General features: G+C 37.0%; 4 protein-coding genes across 7 annotated transcripts; 1 reads left to right on the top strand and 3 right to left on the bottom strand.

Annotated features, from left to right (window-relative positions):
• Nucleotides 1-2,881: 2,881 nt before the first annotated feature.
• LOC137935171 (polyadenylate-binding protein 2-like) lies at nt 2,882-5,488 on the bottom strand. 4 transcript variants are annotated; one of them, XM_068779858.1, is made up of 5 exons: nt 5,358-5,488; nt 5,146-5,248; nt 4,973-5,043; nt 3,490-3,606; nt 2,882-3,409 (listed from the first exon to the last, which is right to left on the bottom strand). In XM_068779858.1, the coding sequence occupies exons 1-4, from the start codon at nt 5,424-5,426 to the stop codon at nt 3,532-3,534; spliced, it is 318 nt and encodes a 105-aa protein (XP_068635959.1). In that variant the 5' UTR covers nt 5,427-5,488; the 3' UTR covers nt 2,882-3,409; nt 3,490-3,531. The 4 variants fall into 4 exon arrangements, with proteins under 4 accessions (XP_068635959.1, XP_068635961.1, XP_068635962.1 ...); XM_068779860.1 differs by having other exon boundaries at nt 3,490-3,552; XM_068779861.1 differs by lacking the exon at nt 3,490-3,606.
• Nucleotides 5,489-9,556: 4,068 nt separating this feature from the next.
• On the top strand, nt 9,557-14,104 carry LOC137934348 (uncharacterized). The gene is made up of 5 exons (XM_068778631.1): nt 9,557-9,727; nt 10,511-10,703; nt 11,511-11,674; nt 13,153-13,226; nt 13,367-14,104. The coding sequence occupies exons 1-5, from the start codon at nt 9,557-9,559 to the stop codon at nt 13,974-13,976; spliced, it is 1,212 nt and encodes a 403-aa protein (XP_068634732.1). The 3' UTR covers nt 13,977-14,104.
• A 296-nt stretch (nt 14,105-14,400) lies between these two features.
• Nucleotides 14,401-16,567, bottom strand: LOC137935557 (pentatricopeptide repeat-containing protein At2g44880). The gene has a single exon (XM_068780212.1). It carries the CDS (start codon nt 16,409-16,411, stop codon nt 14,585-14,587), a length of 1,827 nt encoding a protein of 608 aa, XP_068636313.1. The 5' UTR covers nt 16,412-16,567; the 3' UTR covers nt 14,401-14,584.
• Nucleotides 16,568-16,851: 284 nt separating this feature from the next.
• LOC137935556 (ATPase 11, plasma membrane-type-like) lies at nt 16,852-23,900 on the bottom strand. Its single transcript, XM_068780210.1, has 22 exons — nt 23,839-23,900; nt 23,642-23,745; nt 23,160-23,279; nt 22,976-23,074; nt 22,701-22,838; nt 22,484-22,618; nt 22,108-22,287; nt 21,814-22,020; nt 21,584-21,703; nt 21,318-21,437; nt 20,625-20,747; nt 20,320-20,424; nt 19,975-20,119; nt 19,719-19,883; nt 19,393-19,631; nt 19,100-19,132; nt 18,781-18,862; nt 18,542-18,702; nt 17,793-18,005; nt 17,431-17,613; nt 17,142-17,320; nt 16,852-17,044 (listed from the first exon to the last, which is right to left on the bottom strand). Exons 2-22 carry the CDS (start codon nt 23,693-23,695, stop codon nt 16,948-16,950), a joined length of 2,898 nt encoding a protein of 965 aa, XP_068636311.1. The 5' UTR covers nt 23,696-23,745; nt 23,839-23,900; the 3' UTR covers nt 16,852-16,947.
• Nucleotides 23,901-26,740: the final 2,840 nt, after the last annotated feature.

Raw genomic sequence — 26,740 nt, 5'->3', positions numbered from 1 at the left:
CCAAGATCATCGCTATCTTCATCCTAATTTCCATTTGCAAATCGGACATCATCACCTCCTCCACCAAGCTCATCATCCGAATCTCATCTTCCAATTCAAACATATCATTGTAATCCTCTTTACGTATATAATTGTATAATATGCAACAAGCAATTACAATTTTCATTCGGATCTTATAAGAAAACAGAGGAGAACATTTCAACATTTGGAATCGAGCTTTTAAAACACCAAAACTTTGTTCAATAGTATTCCTCAAAGATGAGTGTCTTTGGTTAAATAACTCTTTACTATTTCTAGGAAGGTTGTCTTCGAATTCTTATAGATGATAACGAGTTCCTTGATATGGAGCCAAAAATCCTGGCATAGTTGCATAACCAACATTGACTAAATAATATTTACTTACAGTACAAAATATATTCCACTTAAGATAATTGAAGATAAAATAGAACAAAATTACTACATAAAAATATATTATTTACCTTCAGGTACAAAGATTTTATCTTGACGAGTCAATGCGTCCTTCAGTACACGGGAATCAACTACTTACCCCTCCCATCCAACAAATACATAAGTGAATTGCATGTCAAATGTACATGCTGCATCACATTTTATGAGAGATGACCCTTTCTATTCCAAAACCTTTGTTGTTCTTCAAGTGAGATATTTTCTTTGATATGAGTTCCATCAATAGCCCCAATACAATCCTAATTATATAATTTAAATTAAAACAAAGTAACTTTATATATTAACCTAAAATTATTAATTAGAGGCCAAATAATGTTACCTTAAAATACGGATAAAACATTGGATTGTTTAAAACTTTCGAGTGAGTTCATTTTGATAGGTGTTTGATGTAATCTGACTGAAGTTTGATAATAGCATTCAACACCTTATTGAAATACCTACTGATGGTTCGGTTTGATCTATCAAATATCTCTTTTGTGACACTATACTATTGTTGTTGACCAACAGTTAGGAGAAAATATGCAAGCTGTTCTTCCACTGAGATGGTTTTTGTGGATAATAAAATCTTTTACTATAAAGTATCTCTGCCAATTTATGAAACACAATTTGATTTATCCTGTAAATTCTTTTTAATTTAATAAGACCACTAAACCCTTGAACTAGACTAAACACCCTAAATCCTAAATGAGAACCCTAAAAAATTAAAAAACACCAAAAACCCTAATTCCAAAACCTAAACCCTAAACTTTTCACCTAAAAAACCCTAAATAAATTTTAAAAAACCCTAAACCCTTAAACAATACCCTAAATACACTAAACCCTAACTCTAATCCCGAAATTGATTAGCAATAAACCCTATAAAGAAGAAATTGAGGTGGGGGGGGGGTGGGTAGGGTGAGAAGAGAGGGAGGTAGAGAGAGAGAGAGAGGGGGGGGGGGGGGGGGGTTAGGGTGAGAAGAGAGGGAGGTAGAGAGAGAGAGAGAGAGAGAGAGAGAGAGAGAGAGGGGGGGGGGGGGGGGTAGGGTGAGAAGAGAGGGAGGTAGAGAGAGAGAGAGAGAGAGAGAGAGAGGGGGGGGGGGTTAGGGTGAGAAGAGAGGGAGGTAGAGAGAGAGAGAGAGAGAGAGAGAGAGAGAGAGGGGGGGGGGGGGGGGGGGGTAGGGTGAGAAGAGAGGGAGGTAGAGAGAGAGAGAGAGAGAGAGAGAGAGAGGATAGAAGTTGCGGAAACAATGAGAAGGGAGTACAAAGACGAGGAAGACGATAGGGGCCCAAAAAATTCATCGAGAGAGGGAGAACAGAGGGAATTTAGGGAAAAAATTTCATTCGAAGGAAGGAGAAACGCATCCTGTACGCAATTCATGTGGATGATTTGCAAAATAGGTATGAAACATGAATCCCCCATTTTTGCCTAAAAGATTACCTAGGGGGGGTTAGTCCACAATAAACTTGAATTAAAGTAAAATGAATTAATTCAACTTCAACTCATCTTTGGGTGTTAATGTAGACGAGTTCATGTGGCTGAAAAATAAATTCCAGTGTTAGTGCCCCCAAATAAAAAATATGATATAAAGAAGAGAATCGGTAACCTTTTATAATATACTAAATATAACATATACCTAAACATATAATTAACTAAAATAAACATGGTTACTACACTTATAAGTGATTTAACGTGTAGTCCACAATATATTAATATCTTAATTAATGAAAAATTATATTATATTACTTAATTATTATAATTTATTATAAATTAAAACAATAATTACGTGTGATTAGAATAAATTTGAAAAAATTAATTAAAAAATTAAAAAATAACATAAGAAAATATAATAAATAAACCTAATGGTTTAATTAATTATAACAATTAGATAATTTAACCAATTAATGATTACGGTTTTTTATAAATTAATATATTAATTACGTGTGACAAGAATAAATTATTTAAAATTAATAAAAAATTAAAAATAACATAAGTGAATATAATAAAGAATAAGTTATTTTGTACTAACATAAGATATAGTTTAAAATTAAAACTCACTATTTTAATACAAAATAAAAAATAAAAAATAAAAAATAAATAAATATATTAATTTATCAATAACATAATATATACACACAAAATTTATCCAATTAATAGTCTTTAACGTATTAATAATTAATAAAATATTAACACAAAATATAAAACCATTTGTTTAATTAATTATAGCAATTGGATAATTAAACCAATTAATTATTTCACTTTATTATAAATTAATATACTAAAGAGGTGAGACTAGAATAAATTGTAAACACATAAAAAAATATATAAAATAACAAAAACGAATATAATTAACATAAATTACTTTTATTAACGAGTTCGTACGTTTAACATCATCAACTTACTAGTTTAGTAAGTACGAACAACAACATATATGTTCAAATGCAATAAAATGCAACCACTAATAATCACTCCAAATGCTAATTGCTATGACATCTCAAAATTGTGCAACTCTAATGGATTCTAATGCACGATGCCTCTGCATTGTTGTTGATAAGTTACCTTCATCCCCGAGATCATCGCTATCTTCATCCAAATTTTCACCTGCTAATCGAACCTCATCACCTCCTCCACGTACCTCTTCATCGGAATCATCATCTTCTAATTCAAACATATCATTGCAATCTTCTTTACGTATATAATTGTGTAATATACAACAAGCTATTACAATTTTCATCTGGATCTTATAAGAAAACGGAGGAGCGACTTTCAACATTTGGAATCGAGCTTTTAAAACACCAAAAGTTCGTTCAATAGTATTCCTCAAAGATGAGTGCCTTTGGTTGAATAACTCTTTATCATTTTTAGGAAAGTTGTCTCCAAATTCTCGTAGATGATAACGAGTTTCTCGATATGGAGCCAAAAATCCTGACGTATTTGCATAACTAGCGTCGACTAGATAATATTTACCTACAACACAAAATATTTTTCACATAAGATAATTGAAGATAAAATAGAACAAAATTACTAGATAAAAACATATTATTTACCTTCAGGTACACAGATTCTATTTCGACGAGTCAATGCATCCTTCAATACATGAGAATCAGTTGCTGATCCCTCCCATCCAACAAGTACATAAGTAAATTACATATCAAATGTACATGCTGCCATCACATTTTATGAGAGATAAGCCTTTTCTGTTCCAGAACCTTTGTTGTTCTTCAAATGGAATGTTGGCTTTGATATGAGTTCCATCAATAGCCCCAATACAATCCTAATTATATCATTTCAATTAATACAAATAAATCTAAATATTAATCTAAAATTATTCATTAGATGCCAAGTGATGTTACCTTAAAATATGGATTAAACATTGGATTGTTTAAAATCTTCGAGTGAGTCTGTTCTGAAGGTCGTTTGATGTAATCTGGTCGAAGTTTGATAATAGCATTCAACACCTTATTGAAATACCTACTTATAGTCCAGTTTGATCTATCAAACATCTCTACTGTTACACTATACACTTGTCCTTGACCAATAGTTAGGAGAAAATATGCAAGTTGTTCTTCCACTGAGATGATCTTTGTAGGTAATAAAAATCTTTTACTATAAAGTATTTCTGCCAGTTTTACAAATGAAGAGGAGATGCATAGAAGAGATATTTTTACACTAACGTCAGTTTTTTTATGAACTAGGTAACATGGGGGGAATTCATTCCACTTCATTGTGGACTAACCCCCCCAAACGTGATTCAAATGAAGAAGAGATCATGCAACACGAACAGCCTAATCGAATGAACGGAGTAATGCTCAATTTATCTATGATTAATTTTAGACTAACCCCCCCCTAAGAACAAAAATTGAAATTTCCATTAAAGAGAGATATCAAAATTCAATAAGGGTTTAGGGTATAATCCATCACAATCATTAAAAAACCTTAAACACTAAACACAAAAATTAACATTCAATTATCAATTAAATTTCACTTAAATTAAATAATCACAAAAATTCAATCATCGATTCAATTTCAAATAAGAAATAAAGTCATCAATTAAATTACAAATAAACACAGATTCTACACATTCAATATCATTTAATCAAAGGAAAATTAAAAATAGAATATTGAAAAATTAATAGGATAACCCTAAAAAACTCACAAATTGGGGTTTGAGTACAATAACTTGGTTAGATGAATGAGGTTTTTGAAATTCAGCTAAGAGGGGTTAAAAGGATGAGAATGATAGTATTTTTAAGGTTTAGGGTCTGAGAGGGGGCAACAAGAGAAAGAAAAGTTCAGAGAAAGAAGTCGAGAGACGACGACTGAGAGAAATCGAGAGGAAGAAAGGGTGTTCAAAGGAAGAGAGACAATGATTTGAAAAAATAAGGGCGTCTAAGAGAGAGCCAGACCACTGAGAGAGGAGCGTACCGCAAGGAATGCAGGGAGAAGAAAAGCGAGTGCAAGACAAGAGCAGAGCGAGCAAGGGAGTCAAAGTGAAATTATTTGAATAAGTACGAGGAATCCCAAACCTACATTGCGAACAAACTTAGAGCGTGAGTTTGCCTTCTCCCTTCTGACGTTCGTTGCAGCAGCCCTTGCTCGATCTGTTCACAGAGTCAAACACAACTTAAGCTAAATCACTGGAACTATCAGAAACAAGGAACAAAACGACCATTTCAAGTCTCAGATGTAAAAAATGATCCTACCTTGCACTGGTCCCATTTCCCTTTCGACTATGATCTGCATTTCACGAAGTGTGGTGTCCTCCTCCTTCATCTCCCCCAACCGCTTCTTCATCCCGTCGAGTTCCTGAGGTTGTATCAGAAACACGAACCGTGAGTTTAGGGTTTTTAAAAAACCAGGATTGTTTCTCTAAGAAAGTAAAGAAGGGCATAGGGAAGGAAAGGAAAATCAAAACCTTGACAGCATCTGCTCCGGTCCTTGCCTTCTTGATATCAGCATTTTGGCCTTCCATGTCCGCTTCCATCTCCCTCAAGTGGGGAATTTGCAGCTGTAAGCCTCGTGCTCTGTCTCGTCCTCTTCTCTGGTTTCGATAGCCCTGCTAAGTAAAGATTGTGGGCTCCAGGGCGTATTCTTATGCGAGCCAGATGGCGTGTGGCTCGAGGTGTTAAGAATCCAGAATTCGAATCCTTTACTTTTCTGCTTTGGAAAATGAATTCTCAGGGCCAGCAGTATTAGGATGTACAAAGTCGCAAAATACGAAGAAAATTATGTAATACGGTTCACGGACTTAATGTGACATCCGTAGACCAGTTTCCATTGATAGTGGTGGCCGGTTACCGTTTTTTATCGGTTTGGTGGTCTACTTTTATGTTATATGGAGAGTAGGGGGTCTGGTCTAAGCATAACGTTGCCATCGACAAACCTCTGCGATAAATGAGACAACGCCGTTTACTCTATTCGACAAACCTAAACTTAATGAAGACATCGAACGCCAGGTTAGGAGGTATGTTTATAAGTTTCATTTATGTTTTTATTGAAAAATTCTTCATATAAAGATCCTACATGGTATCAGAGTGCCCCTCTCTGATATGGAGTCATTTCCGTCAAGAAGAACTCTCTGCAATACGTGCGAGAGCCGACGCAGTGGAGCCAACCGGCGTCTCACTCGGCGTCTCACTCGGCGTTGTGCGTTGGTCAGCGTCACCGTCGGACGATGGCGGCCGAAGTGTGATAGGAGGCCAACGTCCAGTAGTGGACCGCTTGTGGAAGCTGAGCGTCCTCTCTATAGATGAGTGGAGGTTGAAGACAACCTCTTGCGCGCGTTAATTAAAAAAAATTGAAACTTAGGTAGTTAAGTTTCATTTAAATAACAAGTCAACTTGGAAGGGTTGAGTTGACTCGGTCCAGTTAAACATGATCGGATTAGTTCGAGAGGGTTTAGACGAATCGGGCGGGTTGGGTCGACTCGAATAGACTTGTCCGTTCCAACTCGTTGAAGCGAGTCGCCCGAGTGAAGACCGAGCTGACTCGATTCTCAAAATAATTTTTTTGCACCAGCGGGGATTCAAACCCCACTAAGAGATTTGCAATTAAGCGCAGTGACCATTAAGCACTCTGTTTTCATGAGTTATTGTTGGATACACATAAAATACATATTAAAACTACAATAATCTGTTTTTATGCAATTTTAATAATTGTGCATAATTTATATAGGTTTTATGCATACTTCAGTTTTTTATGCATATTTTATGTTGACCTAAATATAAAGATTCTTAATTGACATTCATTTTAGTCAATTACTTTTATGTAATTTTTTGTATACATTTGAATAATTGAGTAATTGTCACAACATTCTTAATTATGCAAATGTCTAGTGACATTAAATTTAGTCACATAAATTTAATGACATAAAAAATTGTGATTAATCATGGAGATATAATAATTTAACCCCATAGGGTAAATGTTATATTTACATGATTAATTAAGATGGGAAAGAAATATTTTAAAAAAAAATCTAGATTACCTACAAGCCTAGAATATTCCTTTATAAACCAATTTCTGGGTCCAATCATAAAGAGATATAAATCACATATGTGTTATAATCTAAGCCCATAGGAAAGATTATAATGACACACTGATTTATTTGTTTGGATTATTTACATGGGTAAATATTCAAAATTTGACTTCATTACATGTTTAGTAAGTTTGTTGTTTATTTTGTGTAGTTCTTCAAATTTGTCTGTCTCAACCTTTGATTCTTCTATTGTTCCCATGGAGAAAATTATATTGAGTAGAAAGAGAAACTTCTAATGTTATTAGGGTGCATGGATTATGACTTGGCACTTAGAGTGGATGAACCTCCAAAACCCACTGAATCCAGTACCCAAATTGAGAAAACATCATTTGAACTTTGGGAGAGATTCAATCGATTAAGTTTGATGTTTATTAAGTCTCATATTGGGAAGTATTCGCGGATCTATTCCTAAATGTGCCAAAGCCAAGGACTATCTTCAAGCTATTCAGGTACAATTTGAAACTTCGGATAAGGCATTAGCTAGCACCCTAATAACCCAAATGTGTTCCATGAAATTTACTGGCACCAAGGGTGTCCGTGAGAACATCATGCAAATGCGAGATATGGCTGCAAGACTGAAATCGAAAGAGATTGAGATATCTAAGTCATTTTTAGTTCACTTCATCCTTAACTCGATTTCGTTTACATATGCACCCTTCAAAATCTCTTATAACACACATAAGGGTAAATGATTAATTAATGAACTTTTAACCATGTGTGTACAAGAGGAAGGGAAGCTTAATCAGAAGAGGATCGAAAATGCGTATTTGACGATTCGAGACAAGAGACCTTTTCAGAAAGGGAAGGAAAAAACACCTCTTAATAAAAAATCTAAGGGCGGTGTCAAATGTTTCTTTTGCAAGAAAAAATGACATATCAAGAAAACCTGTCCCAAGTTCAAGCATTGGCTTGAAAACTAAGGTAATCTCATATCCTTAGTGTGTTTTGAATCTAATATGACTCATGCTTCTTATAACACTTGGTAGATTGATTCCAGTACTACAATCTATGTTGCCAACACCATGCAAGGTTTCTTGAACCAACGAAAATTGACGCCAAGTGAATGCTCCATGTATTCAGGAAACAAGATGGGTTCATATGTGGAGGCGGTTGGAACTTTCAGATTTGTCTTAAATATTATCTTTGTCTTAGACCTTGAAAGGACATTCTATGTTCCATCTTTTTCTAGAAACCTTATCTCAGTTTCCAAACTTTCACCCTTTGGATTCAGTATTAATTTCCTTGGAAATTCCCTTCAATTATATAAAGACCATGTTTTTGTTGAAAATGGCATTTTGGAAGAAGGATTTTTCAAACTTTTTTTAAACCCTACATTTGATTGCAGTCTTACTACTGTACATAGTATTAATGTTGGCATTAAGAGAAGTGTTATAAATGAGAAATCCTCTATGTTGTGGCATAGGAGATTAAGTCATATCTCCATTGATAGAATTAAAATATTAGTTAATGATGGAGTCCTTGAGGCTTTTGATTTTACTTATTTTAGTACATGTGTGGATTACATTAAAGGAAAACAAACCAATAAGTACAAGAAAGGTGCCAAGAGGACTTCTGATGTCCTAGAAATCATACACATTGATATTTCAAGTCCTTATGATACATGTTTCAATGGTCAGAAGTATTTCATTACCTTCATTGATGACCATACACGATATATGTATCTCTATCTGCTTTATGATATAAGTTAAACATTAGATGCTTTTAAGATTTATAAAGCAAAAGTAGATAAACAATTAAGCAAACAAATCAAAATTGTGAGGTCAGATAAAGGTGTTGAATATTATGGAAGGTACACTGAAAAAGGACAATTGCTTGGTCCTTTTACAAGTTTTCTTGAGGAACAATGTATTGTGCCACAATACACAATGCATGACTCAACGTTTCAAAATGGTGTGGCTAAAAGAAGAAACCGAATATTAATGGACATGGTGAGGAGTATGATTAGTAACTCCGATCTCCCATTGTCTTTGTGTATTGAAACTCTCAAAACTGCAGTCTATGTACTCAATAGGGTTCCAACCAAGGCAGTCCATAAAATGTTATTCAAGTTATGGAAAGGTTGGAAACTTAGTTTAAGGCATGTACATATTTGGGGTTGTCTAATTGAAGTTCGATTTTACAATCCACATGAGACAAAGTTAGACTTTAGAACAGTCAATGGATATTTAATTGGCTATGCGAAAAAATCTAAGGGATACAAATTTTATTATCCATCTCGTTCGACAAGAATTGTTGAATCTAAGAATGCAAGGCTCCTTGAGAATGATGAGATTAATGGGGGTAGCCAACCTCGAAACTTAATTTTTGAGGAGCATACAAGTTCTCCACCTGTTTCTACAACTTTGCATAAATTGGTTGTTATTCATGATAATCCTCAGGATTCGATTATTCAAGTATAACCAATAGTTGAAGAACCATCTCACCATGAGGATACTCCTATAGATCAGGTTACTCAACATTCTCAACCTAAAAATATTGAAGTACCATTAAGAAGATCTTCAAGAGTTAGGAAACCTGCAATTTCTTCAGAATATGAAGTGTACTTTCGAGAATCTGACATGGACATTTATGCTGAAGATGATCTTATTACGTTTTCACAGGCCATGAGTGGACAAAAATCCACATTATGGAATGATGTCATGAAGGAAGAGTTGGATTCAATGGCCAAAAACCAAGTCTGGGATCTTGTTGAATTGCCTAAAGGGGGGAAGGCCATTGGCTATAAATGGGTTTTTAAAACCAAAAGAAACTCTTTAGGCAATATTGAAAGATATAAGGCAAAACTTGTAGCCAAAGGATTTACTTAACAAGAAATTGATTATCATGATACCTTCTCTCCTGTTTCAAAGAAGGATTCATTTTGGATAATTATCGCATTAGTAGCTCATTTTGATATGGAGTTGCATCAAATGGATATGAAAACAGTTTTTCTCAATCGAGACCTAGAAGAAGAGGTTTACATGAAACAACCTAACAGTTTCATTTCAGAGGGGAATGATGACTTAGTTTATAGACTTAAGAAATTTATAGATGGACTAAAATAAGCCTCCCGTCAGTGGTATTTAAAATTTTATGTTGTTATTTCTTCATTTGGTTTTACAGAGAATATCATCGATCAATGTGTATACCATAAGGTCAGTGGGAGCAAAATAATTTTCTTAGTCCTATACGTAAATGATATTCTACTTGCTTCAAGTAATTTAGGATTACTTTATGAGGTCAAATGATTTTTCTCGATGAAATTTGATATGAAGGATATTGGCAAAGCTGCTTATGTCATAAGCACAAAGATTGATAGAGATAGATCCCAAGGGACATTAAAATTGTTTCAAGAAGCCTATATCAACAAAATTCTAGAGAGATGTCGTATGAATAATTGCTCATCTGGTGTTGCACCAATTGTCAAAGGTGACAAATTAAGTTTGGAACAAGGTCTACAAAATAATTTAAAGAGGGAAAAAATGAAAAATATTCCATAAGCTTTTGCAATTGGGAGTTTAATGTATGTTTAGGTTTGCACAAGACTTGACATAGCATATGTAGTGAAAATGTTGGGCAAATATCAAAGTAATCCCAGTTTGGACCATTGGAAAACTGCAAAGAAAGTCATGCGATACCTTCAGGGGATTAAAGACTACAAGCTTACGTACAGACGATCTGATCATCTAGAAGTGGTTGGATATTCAGACTTTGATTTTGCTGCCTGTCTTGATTCGAGAAAGTCAACATCGAGATAAGTCTTCTTATTAGCTGGAGGGGCTATTTCTTGGAGAAGTACAAAACAATCTTTGATTGCTACTTCTACCACAGAAGCAGAGTTTGTAGCATGTTTTGAAGCATCATCACAGTCTATGTGGTTGAGGAATTTTATTTCAGGGCTTGAAATTGTTGACACTATTTCTAAGCCATTAAGGATTTATTGCGACAATTCCGCAGTAGTGTTTTTGGCCAAGAACAATAAGAACAAAAGTCGTAGTAAGCATATTGACATAAATTTTTTAGCTATTCGAGAACATGTCAAATCAAACAAGGTGGTTGTGGAACACATCAGCACCGGATTAATGATCACTGATCCATTGACAAAATGTCTACCACCCGTTGTTTATAAGGGACATGTTGAACATATGAGACTCAGTTCTTCTATTAAGTAATTTCTGTAATTGAGATGCCCTTTACGTTTGTAACGCAATTTTGTCAATGAAAAACTCCATTAAGTTCATTTGTGTCTTCTCTTATTTTGTTGTATACATAAAGTTTAGAGAATGACAATATAAGGTGCTTATTTTGTTTGTAATGAGCATTATGAAAGTTCATTCATAAATAAATGTGTCACATAAGGTTCTCATTCAAATAAGACAGTTGCATTGTAATACGTGGAAGGTAATATTTACTCTAAAGGACTCATCACCACGATTCATATAATTTAATTTTCTTTGTTTGAGTATAAGGATATTAAATCTATGGAAAGCATTCTTGAAGATGTATCAATAATCTATGATACATATTGAGTAGGCGTATGGGTCAAGTGGGAGAATGTAAGACGGTTCACGAACCGTCACTTAAGTGACCCATCTGTCGGCCAGTTTTCCATTGATGGTGGTCGCTGGTTACAACCTTATGGTTTCCCGCCGGTTTGGTGGTTTCCTTTGATGGAGAGGGGGTCTGGTCTAGCAAAGGTATGCCTAAACTTTGTCATCGACTAGCCTCTGCAATAGACGAGACAACGTCATTCACTTTGTTAGTCGGAGACGAAGACGCCGAACGCCAAAAATTGACACTCAGGAAGTATGTTCATGAGTTTCATTTATGTTTTTATTGAGAAATTCATGATATAAATACCCTATAAATCAATTTCTTTTTTTAAAAAAATTAAACAGAAATCAACAATCTATAAAAAAAAAGGATACACTGAGTGGGATTGATGTACTCGTCACTTCTTTCAAATCCGTTCATGCTATGAATCCGCTGGTACTGCCAGTACACCCCCTGGAATGTCTTCGCAGTGTCCAGACTCAGGAAATAGGGTGGTTCCAAGAAGATTTGCGAAAAAATAAATTCTTGACAAGGGAAGGCCAAGATAAGCATAATCTTTCAACACCATCTCATCTTAGCGCCGTCCTGATGCAACTGATTCAGCAGAGAACAAGTATTTGACTCAAGAAAGAACAGAATCATGAGAAGGATTCTTCCCTGTTTTTCTGTGTCTTATTCCAGTTAAGGGAAGAAGGTGATGAATAGGTGGTGTGGAAGAAGGTGTTGAGCTAGAACCATCCGCCATGACAAAAAACTATGAGGTATAACCCAACAAAATCAAAAGACAAGATGGAAGAGAAGACATAATCGAAAACTTAAGCAAAAAACAGAAGAGGACTGACCCGCCGAGTAGCACGGTTCATGGCAAAAAGTTCGATAAAACCTGGTTTAGTGTAACTAGTCGCATCTATCTAAGACTCCAAAACTCTAAGAGCTGTAGTTTTGAAGCCTTAATTAATTGAAACTTGTTAGTTTTTGTTTCCTTTCAAATACTCTCAATCAATTTGGTGTTTTCCCTAAATGAGTTGGCTTTGTTAGGGTCTTTTATAGGAAATGCTGAAAAAATCTTTATAGTAAAAATACGTCTCTAGGGAGCATTAATGCGTTATTTTTTCTTGGAAACTCTTTTTTAGCTATAAATTCTGACAAGAAAAATTATATAATTTTCTAGCCAAGATGGAACGGAAAATCATATAAAATTTTTTTGAACAAGTATTTGACAATTAATGTTGTAATATTTTCAATACAAGGCAATTTTTATGGCAATTTTGTATTTGATATTTTATTTTACTGAAATTTTATCTAATAAGTAACTAGTTATCTTATGAAATTAGTAAAAATACGTCTCTAAGGTATTTGATAAATAAATGATATAAAAAATAAGGTATAACGATCATTATTATTCTTAAAATAGTTAGTGAAAAGGAGTATTTAATCATTATCTTATTTTTATTAACTATTTTTTAAAATATTTTTTATCAAAATTTTATTTTATTATTATTACTAATTTTTGGGTAATACAATGGCCCTAGACTCAACACGATCAGAAGCCTACGCAAGGCCCACAGCATGGTCAAGTCACGGAGGAGAAAAATAATCACCCAGACTATAAAAGCACAAGATAGCTACTGCTCATTTTCCTGACTACTACTTCTTGGAGTTCAGAACCTGGCAATCGCGATGGCCGCCGCAAAGGTGATGTTTTCTACCTCTCCTTCCTCTCCGTCAAAACCCATTTTCCTTTCGTCTCAGAGGCACCCATTTATTTCCCAAACCTTCTTCTCCTATCCTTGCAAAGCCCTAACAACGCTTCAAACTGCGGCGACTCCTCTCAGGCCGCTCTCTCAACCTCCTCGTGCCGCTGCCGGGGAAACCACCACGGCGCCCTCTTCCACCAACTTCCACGGCCTCTGCTATGTGCTCAAGGATAACATCGACACTGACCAAATAATCCCCGCCGAGCATCTGACTCTGGTCCCCTCCAATCCGGACGAGTACCGCAAGCTCGGGTCCTTCGCCCTCGTCGGTCTACCCTCCGCCGCTTACCCCACCCCGTTCATGGACCCCGGGGAGTTCAAAACTAAGTATCCCATCATCATCGGTGGGGCCAATTTCGGATGCGGGTCCTCCCGTGAGCACGCCCCGGTAGCCCTAGGCGCGTCTGGTGTCCGGGCGGTCGTCGCCGAGTCGTATGCTCGGATTTTTTTCCGGAACTCGGTTGCAACAGGAGAAATTTATCCTCTGGAGTCAGAAGGGAGGATGTGCGATGAGTGCTCCACCGGGGATGTAGTCACCGTGGAATTCGAAGAATCTAAGCTGATTAATCACACTACAGGCAAGGAGTATAAATTGAAGCCGATCGGTGATGCAGGTCCGGTCATCGAGGCCGGGGGTATCTTTGCTTATGCAAGGAAGACTGGGATGATTTCTACACACTCTTCGTAGATTTGTGCTACTGAGATTGGTTTTAGAGGATGTGGGTTTAATCTGTATTATCTTTGGTGTTGTATCTGGACTACGTTTTCTCCTGTGATGAGGTTTTTCAGAATAACCATGAATCTTTCTGTGATGAAGTAAGCTCTTTTGGGACTGAATGTATGATCCAGCATCTTTATTTTTCTCATTATGCAGTTTAGTTTTGAAATAAAGAGATCAAAATGTTGTTTTGGGTGATGGAGGTCAAATCCAGCTTCTTCTCAACGCTGTGCCTGTTACTAGAATTCATATCAGAGGAACATTTACACTGGTTTTCGACTGCATTTCAATTCAATCCTATTGGAAGGAGATGAGACCCCCTCTATAGTCTTCAAAGAAGAAGGTTAAATAGTCTATCTTAAATTCATGTTCTATCAGAACCTAGCCACAAAAAGTTTTTAGTCTTTCTACATAAGCTGAAACTGATCGATCAGGCAAAGTTTATTCATACTTACAGTCATTCGTCATAACTTGACATATTTGAAAGATAAGCTTTTCCACCACTCCATAGCTTTGACTTCATTTTAGAAACAATTCTAAAAAAAGATGGCTTACAAAAACGACAGTTTCAGTTTCTTCTAAGACAAGCACAGTCCCGCCTCAAACAGGTAATCATCTCCTCTATGAACCTTCATGTGAACCCAGAGCTGTTCGAGGAGCCTGTCAATCAGTTCCCACTCTGGGTGCATTTTATCTCCCGCTAAGAACTCCCAAACCCTAGAATTGATCTCAATCACACTGCAACCAGCCTCTTTCTTAGCTCCGTTTTGCCTCATTAACCCTTTGAGCTCTTCCACATCACCCCACCTCCTCTCTCCTGCATACATGTTCCTTGCCATCACATAGTTCCCAACGTTCCAAGGTTCCAATGCAACTACTTTCTTCAGCATTCTCTGACCCCTCTGCGTATCACGGTGAGTGCCACAAGCAAACAACAGAGAACTCAATACAATTCCATTCACTTCACAAGACATGTTGTTTATCATTTCTTCAGCTTCCTCTAACAAGCCTGCTCTTCCTAAAAGATCAACGAGACACCCATAATGCTCAATTCTTGGCTTAATACCATAGCCTTCCAATTCGTTAAACCATCTTTTCCCTTCCTCCACAAGCCCTCCATGGCTGCAAGCAGATAGAACACCCATTAAAGTTATATCATTTGGATCAATCCCTTTACTTCGCATGTCCAAGAATACGTCCAATGCTTCCTTCGCACGCCCATTGATGGCTAACCCGTTGATCATGGCATTCCAAGAAGCAAGTTCCCTTTCAGGCATTTTGTTAAACAGCTGCTGCGCTTTCTTGACTTCCCCACATTTTGAATACATATCGATCAATGCTGTACAAATGCTGCTTTCTCTGTCTAACCTGTTTCTTTTGACATAATTATGGATCCAGCGACCCAAATCCAAAGCACCCAAGTCGGCAATTGCGGGTATAAAACTCAATAAAGTCACTCTGTCTGGAATGAGAGATGAAGTAAACTGCATTTCGCGGAACAACTCTAGACCTCGATGAGGTTGCTTGTTCTGGCAATAACCACCGATCATTGAATTCCAGGAAAAGAGGTTTTTCTCGGGCATCTCATCAAAAAGGGCCCTTGCCTCATCTAATTCTCCATTCTTGCAGTACCCAGAGATCATGGAAGTCCAGGAGACCACATTTCTACCTGGCATTGCGTTGAAAATTTTCTGTGAAATTTCCATTTTCCCCAGCTTGGTGAAGATATCAATCATTGCGTTAAAAGATGCAGTATCCTTAGTCGGCATCTGTTCAAATAACTCCACCGCGCTATCAACTTCTCCCACCTTCGCGTGAGCAACAATTACAGCCGTCCATGATGCCGGTGTCCTGGCAGTCATTTCGTTGAATACCTGCCTGGACGATTTCGTTTCTCCCAATTTCCCGTAAATATCGACCAAAGCCGTGGCTACGAACAAGTCGGAGCAGAAACCCATTTTGACCACGTGGCCGTGAAGCTGTGCAGCGGCGCGCCTGAGCAAAACAGGCGCACAAGCTTTTAACAAGAAGGGGAAAGTATAGTTATCAGGAGCAAAATGATTCTCCTCCCTAAGGGTTTTATAAAGTAACACTGATTCATCGAACTGACGGTTTTGGACGTGAGCTCTGATCATAGAGTTACAGAGAAAAGCGTCATAACCGTTTTCTCTGTGGTGATCGAAAATGCGGCGAGCATGGCGGATTCCGGTAAGGGGAACGGAAATCCCGGTGGTGGGGACGTCGGAGAGGGCGGAGATGAGTTTGCTGAGGAGAGAGAGGTTGGAGTGAAGGGAATGGCGGAGAATGAAAGCGTAGATTTGGAGGAGATTGGTAAGGGATTTGGGTGGTTTGAGAAGGAGACGGATGCAGAACTTTTCTTGTGCAGTCCAGGGGAGTTGGTTCATGCTTGAGCCACTGCTTCATCTCTGGTACGTTTTCATCTTTGTAGGCTGCAATCCCTTTCACATAGAAATTTGTTCTTGACGCTGAAATTTATTTTGGAAAAGGTGATGGAGATTTATACTTTTCTACCGCTTTCAATAATGGCGAGAGATCACATAAAAATTGGAAATTAAATGTAAATAGACAACAATTGTAAGAATACCAGAGCCATAGAGAAACAATTTCCACTTCATCATTTTTGACTGGTTTTTCAGCTTGTTTTCAAAGAATAAGAAAAGCTCGGTAGAGAGAGCCAAAACTTGACAGAAAGAAGGGAGTTTACCCTTCCTTCAGAAATCGAGTGAGACATAATACCTGTTTTCCTTTATTTTTCCCAAAAAAACAAAACAGAGAATCGCCAAGTCTCATGAACAATAATCTCTTTCAAAAGAAGCAGGCTTTATTGGTCTACAAGCAAGTTATGGTTTTCTTGACATAATTTCAGATAGAATCAAGAAAAAAAAAATCAAAATGTAGAGTGGAGCAGTTTGATCCCCCTCTAAACAGTGTAGTGCCCGTTGATATTTTCAATGTCCAAGCCCTTCAGCTTTGCAAATGACTCCACTCGTCCTTTCAGAGTGTGAAGCTCCCTCAGTCTAAAAACCACCAAAACAATAACCAGTATAGAGGTTAAAGAGAACATTCAGGTATATGTTAAGTGAAATGTACCTGGTGGATATCTCCACTACTTACCTTGCAATCTCGGCACGTCTTTTTGCCTCCTCAGCCATCAAGTTAATGTCCCTGAACGTTGCCCTCTCAGGGAACATCTTTACGTCCACTGATTGGAGGCCATGCAGTGTCCGCTGCTCGTGTGCCCATGCTGCTTCTCGAGCTTCTTTACCGAAGTCTCTTTGGTTTGTGAATGCCGTCTGTTAGAAGCACATAATTACATGAGCAATGAAAGCAACTAATTGTGCAAGAATATACAACGGGGTTATCAGCAGAGTCTAGAATACAGGTCAGATTTGAGTTTGCTAACCCTTTGATTCAGAACAAGATCCCAGGCTTTTCCACTGAGTGCATATCTGACACAGAATTTGATAGGATCGAGAAGCATGTAAGATATAATGTTGTAGAGCCAAATCACACCAGTCCATCCCCATCCAATGGCTCTTATTCCGGCAAAAGACCAGGATGCTTCAGCTGCTATGACAGTAGCAATCTGCAGCAAAGAAGAGATCTCATAATCTGTCTTTCATTATGTATTCAAAATTTTAAAGAAAATTAAGAAGTAATTTAAAAAAGAATAATTTGAAATTGAGTTGCTAATCTCAATCCTGCAGCATAACATCATAAACATGTCGCAGTAGCAGGGTATGAAAGAGAGGAAATGCTCATTACCAGTTGAGCAATGATGAAAGCAGTGACAAGCAGCAGTCCCGGTCGTTCCATGAAAGACCAACCCCTTGAACGGGTGACAAATATTAAGGCCTGGCTAATTATGCTCACTTGGAGATACACAGCAGATGCCAGCTTCTCATTGTTTATTTTCACGAGATCTTGATTTGACTGATCAAATGAGTTTCTGTTGAAGGTGTGAACACCAAAATGATCCTGAAGAAAACATTTAAAGCATTAGAATATATAGTTCAACTGATCAAATGAGGTTTTCATTTGAAGGCAAAACACCAAAAATATCCAGAAGAAAATATTCAGAGAGTACCAAGCATCGAGTTGCTTAGGGTAAACTGATGCAATAAACTTTATGCATGTGATGTAATGGGTTTTAGAAAGAGATTGTGTAGTAAGCAGATCACGTATGACTTTTCTTCTTTTTTTTTTTTTAAGAAAGAAAGAGCAGAAAAGAATATAGATTCCAGTAAAAAGAATTTCAATGAATCTGGTAATATTTCCCAAATTAGCCATTAGTTCCAAATCTACTAGCTCAAATATCATTTCTGCCTTTTTTTTATTTCATCCCCTCTCTGCTCATGTTTATTTCAACTAGATATCAAGGGAATAACATAAAATTAATGGAAAATGGTAAATTTGTTAAAAATTATAACTTCTAGAAGGTGTTAAACTGGAGCAGCAATTTATTGACAGAACCCAAGTCCAATCCATTATGAACAATTCCCAAGTCCCTTTACCTTGAAAAAGTCAGTGTCATAGACTGCCCAGAAGAATATAACAGTCATAACAGCGAGATAACTGCCAATGACAACACCGGTTGCAAATATTTCACTAAGTTTCCAGCTATCTGGAACTGGTGAAGGCTTCACCCTATCCTTGGAGATGGTCATGATAGTACCTGGCAACCAAAGAAATGAGAAATCACATTTAGTTAAACGCTACTAGTCAAAGAATAGACAAAAAATATTTGCCTTACCATCGTTGAGAATGGCAATCACAAGAATCATGAAAGGAGGAAAGTCGAATTTCCAGAAGAGAGCCAACAACATAAACCCTAGCTGTAAAGAAGAACCGAGTGTATCTTAATAAGAAAAAGATCAGTTATGCCCCTAGCCAATAGACATTAAATCTCATTGCAAGTAGACACATTTGGCAGAGTTACGTGCCACTAGTCAAAATACCTTGAACTATTCTAATCTGAATTTTTTGGAATAAGCAATAAGAAACAACAGAAGTAAAACTATCTCCTTGGTTTCTTTTGAAACAATGAATGGAAGGACGAAGATACAGCTTACCACAATACGTATAGTGATAGACACAGCATATATCTGCGCAACAAAGAGTAGTCAACAAAATTATCAGTGTTTGCACTCATACAACCAAGTTCCAAACAAAAAATTATTTCCCTCTAGCCACTGGCCATTCTTTATCAATGTATTGGAATAAGACAAGTTTTAGTGAACAACCTTTGCTCCAGAGTTGTTCTGTAACTGATCCTATTGACAGTATTTATTGGAAAATATGACTATCTCAAAAACTGTCTTAAATGGATTGCATGTCAAATAAACAGAATTAGATCCAGTAGTACCGTGTAATTCTTCATTCTCTGGAAAATTGCACGGCTTGTTAAGACTGCACTTATAATCACACTAAGTCCAGGCTCAGTCAGAACTATGTCAGAAGCACTACGAGCAGCATCCGTTGCATCTGCCACAGCAATTCCTATGTCGGCCTTTTTTAGAGCAGGAGCATCATTAACTCCATCGCCTGTCATTCCACAGATATGCTTCCTGGCTTGCAATTTCTGTACAATCTCATACTTATGCTCTATGCACAAGAGTCAGATAGTGAGATATCATCCACAAAGTTCTTATGGTTTCATATTGGTAAAGTGAGTTGCAAACTAGATATCACCTGGAAACACCCCAGCAAATCCATCAGCTTTCTCAATAAGTTCGTCAACTGGTAAAGCTGCACAAGACTCATTCTTGTTGTCTCCAAGTAGAGATGAAGACGGATACATGTTTGTACCCATCCCTAGTCGACGACCAGTCTCAATAGCAATTGCTAATTGATCACCTGTATAAAAACATATATGGTAACAATTCAAGTCAAGCTGGTCAGCCCTGTACCATGAAACAAGCAAACTATTTATTCCATTGATAAGCACCTGTGATCATTTTCACACTGACTCCAAGGTCCAAAGCCCTTCTGATTGTTTCAGCACTATCATGGCGAGGAGGATCAAAAAGAGGGAGTAGTCCCACAAATTCCCAAGGACCTCCAGGACTATCTTTTGTTCCTTCAGGTACTCCCTAAAGTAAGAAAATTTGTCCATGAATAATCTAAATATTTTTAAGTTTTGTTAGCACATGGAGTAGTTATCCCACATATTCCCAAGGACCTTCAGGGACTATCTTTTGTTCCTTGAGGTACTACTTAAAGTATGAAAAGTCGTCTATGAATGATCAATTTATTTATTTATTTTTTTGCGAAAAAGTAGCACATGGAATACCTGGCGTGCCACAGCAAGAGAGCGAAGCCCACGCTCTGCAAATTTGTCAATTATGGCATGTACACGGCGTTCAATATCTGACTTGTTCCACGCTAGATTGAGAATCTAAACAAAACAGAAACCTAAGTCAAATTTTAAACTACAATTTTAGAGAAAAAACTATCCTAAAGGCTATTTTTTTACTATTTTCTTTGCCTGAAATTATTTCATTCAGCATTCTGAGTAAATGTACTATCATTGTTTACAAACAAGCAATCATTAGCAGTATCAATATTACCATTTCAGTTCCAAAGAATATTTTATACCTGCTCTGGAGCTCCTTTGCTCACCCTAAGCATTTTATCATCACTATCCAAGTAGGTAAGAGCAGTTCTCTTGTCAGTTGGGTTGAAGGGAAGGAAGTGAACTTCTCGAATTCCAGCCCGTGCCTTTCAGATATAAAATACCTCAGAAGATTTACAAGAACGGGAAGAAAAACATATGCAAGAATATACATTTATAGAGAAGGAAATCAATTTGGTCATTAAACCTGATGAGACAAAAGCAGAGTTGTACTGGTTCTGCCAAGAACTAGATCATTTCTTGATATATAAATATAGTAAGAATATTTAATAAATAGATCTTAGATAAATTTAAATAAGACTGATTAAGAAATGTATTATATCATTTAATGAAGAACACTTACATCAATTCTAGGAATAGTGATAGACAAGATGAAAGAATTAAGGAATACGAGCTGAGAAAGGAGAGAAAGAAAGTGTTTGTGGGCTGCATAAATCTTAGAACAATTATTTTGACTCCATGTAAGGTATTTCAGATATTAGATGAAGCCACTGAAATTAGCTTTTTTATTCTAAGATTTTGGAACCTTCAGTACGTCTTCCAGTAGAATTAGCTGATTCAACTCAGAATCTAACTCTTCAACTGACTATTGCAAATCAAACAAATAAAAAAATAAATCAAGGATGTTAGTACAAGAACAGCCACATCTGTACTACCTCCTTCGGGTCAGCCAACATTGAAACTATTGCTGTATCGATTGCATCCTGATTCTCCAGCCTTGAAGCTCTAGCAGCCATAAGTACAACTCCATCATTGTCAACCCCTTTCACAAAAACCTGTAACAGAAAACGGAGTTTAATAAACTACAGATGGCTTTTTTGTGTAAATTCAAGGCTCTTCCATAAGCAAGCTAAGGGGGAAAAGAACTCAAAAATTTACTTGTGAGATATTTGAACATCATGAAGCTGGACACAACTATTACCTCAACCATATTTTTGTCCACTGAAAGCTTGTTAAGAGTTAATGTTCCTGTCTTATCACTGCAGAGTACATCCATGCCAGCCATTTCCTCAATAGCTGTCATTCTTTTTGTTATGGCACCCTGTGACATGAGAAGTTCTAAAAGTTAATTTTTCGTGTCCCACATCAACAACGAGGAGTTATGTAAAGCAAAAAATCCAATATTTACACCACAAAGGTAGCTAAGCAAACCTGCTGAGACAAGCGGTGGGATCCAATAGCCATAGTAACAGAAAGAACAGTAGGCATTGCAATAGGAATTCCACCAATAAGAAGCACCAGAAGGTTATCTATACCAATTCTGTATTTCCTTCTTTGAATCCCATACAACACAATAATTTCAATAACCATTCCAAGAGCAATTGAGCAAATACAGAAGTTACCAATTGCAGTTAAAACCTGGAAAGAATGAATACATAAAAGTTAAGCACTACTTAGAAGTAACATAAAAAGTATTAGCCAGCTCTGAACTTGCAAAACTTGAACCTTCTGAAAATGGCCAACATGTGTTGTGGAGTCTACAAGATGAGCTGCTTTTCCAAAAAAGGTGTGTACACCTGTGGCAATAACAACTGCTTCAATTTCGCCCTGTTTGCATGTTGAACCCGAGTAGATTCCATCACCAGGACTTTTAGTTACTGGTAGAGACTCCCCAGTGAGGGCAGACTGAGAATTTCATGCAAATATGTCAAAAATTTGATGTCATGAAATGTTCATCTGTCACATACAGCAAGACTGGTTTCTAATATGCCAGTCCATAGGAAAACTTCACTTTGGAACTCTAAATAACTCTGACCAGGCCCTTGCATCTTAATCACCCCAACCATTTCAAAAACCACTAGACTAACAGTTGATGGAATACCTGATCGATCTTTAAAGGATCTCCTTCAAGAAGGCGTGCATCAGCAGGAATTATGTCTCCAAGTTTGATGCTAACTATGTCACCTGGAACCAAGATAGAAGCATCTTCCTCACTCCATCTTCCATCTCGTAGAACCTGATGAGAAGAATCAGACAGTTAAGAAATCTTTGGACGTGGAGAGCTGTTATACTTGAGTGGTGTCATGACGACTAATTACCTTAGCTTTTGGAGCCAGCCGAGCCATGAGTGCAGCAGCTGCATTCCCCGCATTGTTTTCCTCTATAAAACTTATGGTAGAATTAATTATAAGCAGTGCCATGATACCAATGAAGTCATGGTAATCTGTACCCTTATTCTGCAATGTACAATATTTCTGAGAGAGTAAGATTCTGATAGCAATATCTTTAGGTTACCATAAGGTGAAAATGATTTAAATGGAGCTGAAATAATCAGTCAGGTAGAAGAAAGAAATTAGGGAAGAAATTCGATTACCCCTCCATGCGCAAGAGCAATGGCCATAATAGCTGCAGCTTCCATGACCCATGATAAAGGATTCCACATAAAGCCCAAAAATTTCAACACTTTGCTTTCCTATAATAAGATCTTAAAATGTGAAAACTGATTGGATATAAAGCATTTTTCTGCGTTAGAAATCTACAGCTAGCTTATGACTGACCTTCTTCTCCTCAAGTTTGTTATACCCGAACACATCTAGTCGTTCTTGAACTGCATCAGAAGTCAACCCTTCTCGTGTACATTTAAGATGTTCAAACACTTCTTTGATGGGGATATTTTCCTAAGGCATTAATTTACATTTTCAGCATATACGTGGACTGAGACTTGAAAATTTGAGTAGATATGTCGTCAGAATCATAATGTGAAAGCAAAGACTACTGTTATGAGCCATACTAGAGAGATAGCATACAGAACATAAACCAGAGATGACCACTTTGTTGGTGCATCATATTTGAAATTCTCAATTCGACTATGATACTAGATGAAGGATATCAATTTCGACATCAAGCTCAAAAGCAAGGTCCGGGAAGTCGGAGATGGAATAAAAGGAGGTAAAACAGAACTAGGAGTAACAAAATCAATGTTAAAGTTCCGCATGCTGCTTTAACAATGATAACATTAATATCAGTGAATAGAAAATACCAGATCAACAGCTTCCTTATTGATAAGTTCCATGGCGACCGATTTTTCATCCATCCTCGTTCTCCTTCAGCCGCAACCCACACCGAGGCTTCCAATCTGCAGAACTAGAAGTTTGTGGCTTCTATCATAAAATTACATATTTTAGAAATGGGAAATTAATTAGACAGAAATGAAGAAAGCAGATAAATGATAGTTACATAGGAATTTCCAAATAGGATAGAAACAGTGTTCCACCACAATGAAAACCAAGCAACTCTTCTCCACGAGTTAAGCTACCTTTCAGTCCCAATATCAGATACCCAAAACCAGAAACCCCAGAATGGGATGAGAATCCAGCAAGTATCCTGTCCAAGACCTCCTTCAATCAGACGATGGGAAGAAGCTCCGAGACAGGAATATATACTCCGCAAGAGACAGAAGCGAATCAATGACGGAGAAAATATAGAACAAGAAGAGGAAAAAATAAAATATAGGAAAATCAAAGCTAAGCAGAGAAGAAGCATAAGTGCCCAGCACTGGAGCGGCCGGGGCGGGGCATCAATGGCGGAAAGATCCATCCAGAAGAAGACGAAGAGGGGCTTGTGAGAATCCGTCAGGCCAGCAGCGGGAGAGACGCAGTAGCCTTGTGGAAATTCAAGCTGGAAATCAAACGGTAATGCCCTCTCTGCTAACTCCAAAATCACTGCCGCCAAAAAAAAGTATGAACGCTGCCTTGGTCATAACGGGTACCCCGAATGGCAGCTAGAGACGGAATCTGACCATCCGAGTGCCGTACGGTTTTGAACCCAGAAGTCTTGATCCTAATTTCCCTATAAATAATAACAAAAACCTCCTTTTGAAGAGGAAACGAATCTCACAATCAATTCTTAGATACTCATTATATTAGTTCGTTCGAGTTCGGCTCTAAAAAAACTCTACTCAATTCAGTTTTTATTTGAGCTTAGCTCGAGTTCAAATTTGAAGTGAGGTTCGTTAAGTATAACAAGCTAAACTCAAAATTTTCCAAATTCAACTTGTTAGCTTGTGAGTCGATATAGATTTTTTTTATGGAAATATCTTTTTATTCTAATTACTCTCATCAATTCTCTCTTTATTTGGTTAATAGTTGCTCTTATTTACCTTTAAACCTCAATGACGATCGATAGTTCATGTCTTTTGAGTCCCCCAAAATCTAATGTTGTTGTTTGTCAATTGAATTAATTTTTTTTTATAGTTTTAAATGTAGGTAAAAACTCGAACTCGGCTTGAGCTCGATTCCAATTTTAGGTTCAAAGTTAAACTTGAGTTCAAAGTATTCAGATAAAGCCAAACTCAAACATATGCAAGTTTGAGCCGATGCCACCCCTACAAATGCCCCTATCTATGTAGGGTCCAAATTCCAATTCATGTCTTCTGTCATAAAATATTTTGGTTATTGGCTGCCGTTATTACAAACACTAAAAAATTTGGACCAAACAACTGTCTTCTTAGAATTTTCTATTAACACAATTACCCCCACAATCTCCACGTAGAGATTCGGCTGAATACCCAACATAGACGAGGTGAATTAGATTTAATACTGCACATACTTCCAAATGTCTCAAATGCAGCTAATCGTTCTCAATTAATATTTAATACTAATTAAGAATTGATTAGATTGGACGAGATTTAGAAATGTTTAATCATCTGTTATTGTTGGCATCTCTTGCTTATGTTTGGTGAGGAGTAGTATCATTCTCTTTTATTGTTGCCTACCTCTGTCTTCCTTCCTCTTCAATATTCTATTTGTAATTATCGAGCTTACAACTTCTCTTTCCTAGTAGTGTTACGAAAATCGCTGGAAACTTATCGATTTTCCCTTCACAAGTTGGCAGTTCTTCCTCTCATGTTGGATTTGTTTCGCCATTTGCCATCTAATAGTGTGATAGTAGTTTTTTTTTCTAGTAAAAATGGAGAAATTGCTCAAGTAGAGTCGTGCCTGCTACAAAAAAAAAAAAAAAAAAAAGTTCTCCTAAAGGAACTTAGAAAAATTGAATCTTTGTCTGTAGTGATAGTTTGTCACATACTATATAGTTCGATTATATGAGTGACATAGGCTTCAGCAATGGTCTTTGCAGTGTATGGGTGTTTGAAGGTACAAAAATGAACATATTTTCTTAGCTTATCCATAATGACAAAAGTCATTGTCTTGCCATTTGAAAAAGAAAACCCTTTGATGAAATCTGTCAATACATCTTTCCCAAACTCTATATGGGATAGGTAAAGGTTGCATAAAGCCTGCTGGTGTTGTAGTATTGTATTTGGCTCGTTGACCTACATCACAAATGGCCACATATGCCGTGACATCATTTTTAAGGCTTGGCCAAAAGAAATATCTTTGCACCATATGGTAAGTCTTTAGAAAGCCTTTGTGTCCAGTAGTGGGAGAGTTGTGCATTTTTTTGAGTATTACTTAAAGCAAGGGTTTGTCAAGTGCTAAAACCACTACTAGATTATGAAAGAAGAGTAGTAATTTGACTTCTTTGTGGTAGGCAATGTAGAGGGATCATGGCGGGATTTTTAGAGCATCTCTTGTATGGTTGGATTCTTCGTATAAGATTCTTTAATATCCTATAATAGTAAAGGAACAAGTGAAGTACTAAATAGGGTTCCTATCATTCCACTTTGAGGACAAGTGCGGTTTAACCATTAGAACCAACGTCTTACATCTCCTTCTAGACAGAACAAAGCTAGAAACACTTTTTGGTTTTCATTGGTTTGTTGAAAAGCAAAAAATTGTTCAGCCATATAAGTCCACTCCATCGGGTCATCTTCGGGTCTATGTTTTGGAAAATCTATTCGGATCATGCAAGCTTGTATAAATCCTCCTCTTGTATTCATGGTTTGATATAGGGGAGGAGAGTGGTGGTCAAAGGAAGGTGAGTTAAGGAAATGAGTGAAATGTTGATGGAGCATAGTTTGTGTAGTATGAAGGTGATTAAGAGGATAAGAAGTGGGATATATAGCTGAGGGAAGTGGGTAGGGATGTGGTTATGTAATGGAGAGTATAATGAAAGGTTAATGGTGTGGTGTGAAGGAATATTTGGAAAAGAAGGGTAGGTAAGATTAACTGTGGAGGGA

This window comes from Aristolochia californica, unplaced genomic scaffold (assembly GCF_029961685.1).
Source record: "Aristolochia californica isolate CCGP_79_NKW_82.1479 unplaced genomic scaffold, dmAriCali1.0.hap1 SCAF_6, whole genome shotgun sequence".
In the NCBI taxonomy this organism is placed as follows: domain Eukaryota; kingdom Viridiplantae; phylum Streptophyta; class Magnoliopsida; order Piperales; family Aristolochiaceae; genus Aristolochia; species Aristolochia californica.
This window is presented reverse-complemented; position numbering and strand designations above follow the sequence as displayed.

Bases quoted from the DNA above. Each gene is read 5' to 3' on its own strand.
- LOC137935557 (XM_068780212.1), bottom strand. From the start codon at position 16,411: ATGAACCAACTCCCCTGGACTGCACAAGAAAAGTTCTGCATCCGTCTC.
- LOC137934348 (XM_068778631.1), top strand. From the start codon at position 9,557: ATGGACATTTATGCTGAAGATGATCTTATTACGTTTTCACAGGCCATG. The intron at 9,728-10,510 runs GTTTTTAAAACC...ATGTATGTTTAG, and splicing joins AGGCCATTGGCTATAAATGG to GTTTGCACAAGACTTGACAT. The intron at 11,675-13,152 runs GTATGCCTAAAC...TAAAAGCACAAG, and splicing joins GGGGGTCTGGTCTAGCAAAG to ATAGCTACTGCTCATTTTCC.
- LOC137935171 (XM_068779858.1), bottom strand. From the start codon at position 5,426: ATGGAAGCGGACATGGAAGGCCAAAATGCTGATATCAAGAAGGCAAGG. The intron at 5,249-5,357 runs GTTTTGATTTTC...ATACAACCTCAG, and splicing joins CCGGAGCAGATGCTGTCAAG to GAACTCGACGGGATGAAGAA. The intron at 5,044-5,145 runs GTAGGATCATTT...CTCTGTGAACAG, and splicing joins GGAAATGGGACCAGTGCAAG to ATCGAGCAAGGGCTGCTGCA.
- LOC137935556 (XM_068780210.1), bottom strand. From the start codon at position 23,695: ATGGATGAAAAATCGGTCGCCATGGAACTTATCAATAAGGAAGCTGTT. The intron at 20,748-21,317 runs GTAGTACAGATG...TATATCTGAAAG, and splicing joins TGTTGGCTGACCCGAAGGAG to GCACGGGCTGGAATTCGAGA. The intron at 20,425-20,624 runs GTATAAAATATT...TGTTTTGTTTAG, and splicing joins GCAAAGGAGCTCCAGAGCAG to ATTCTCAATCTAGCGTGGAA.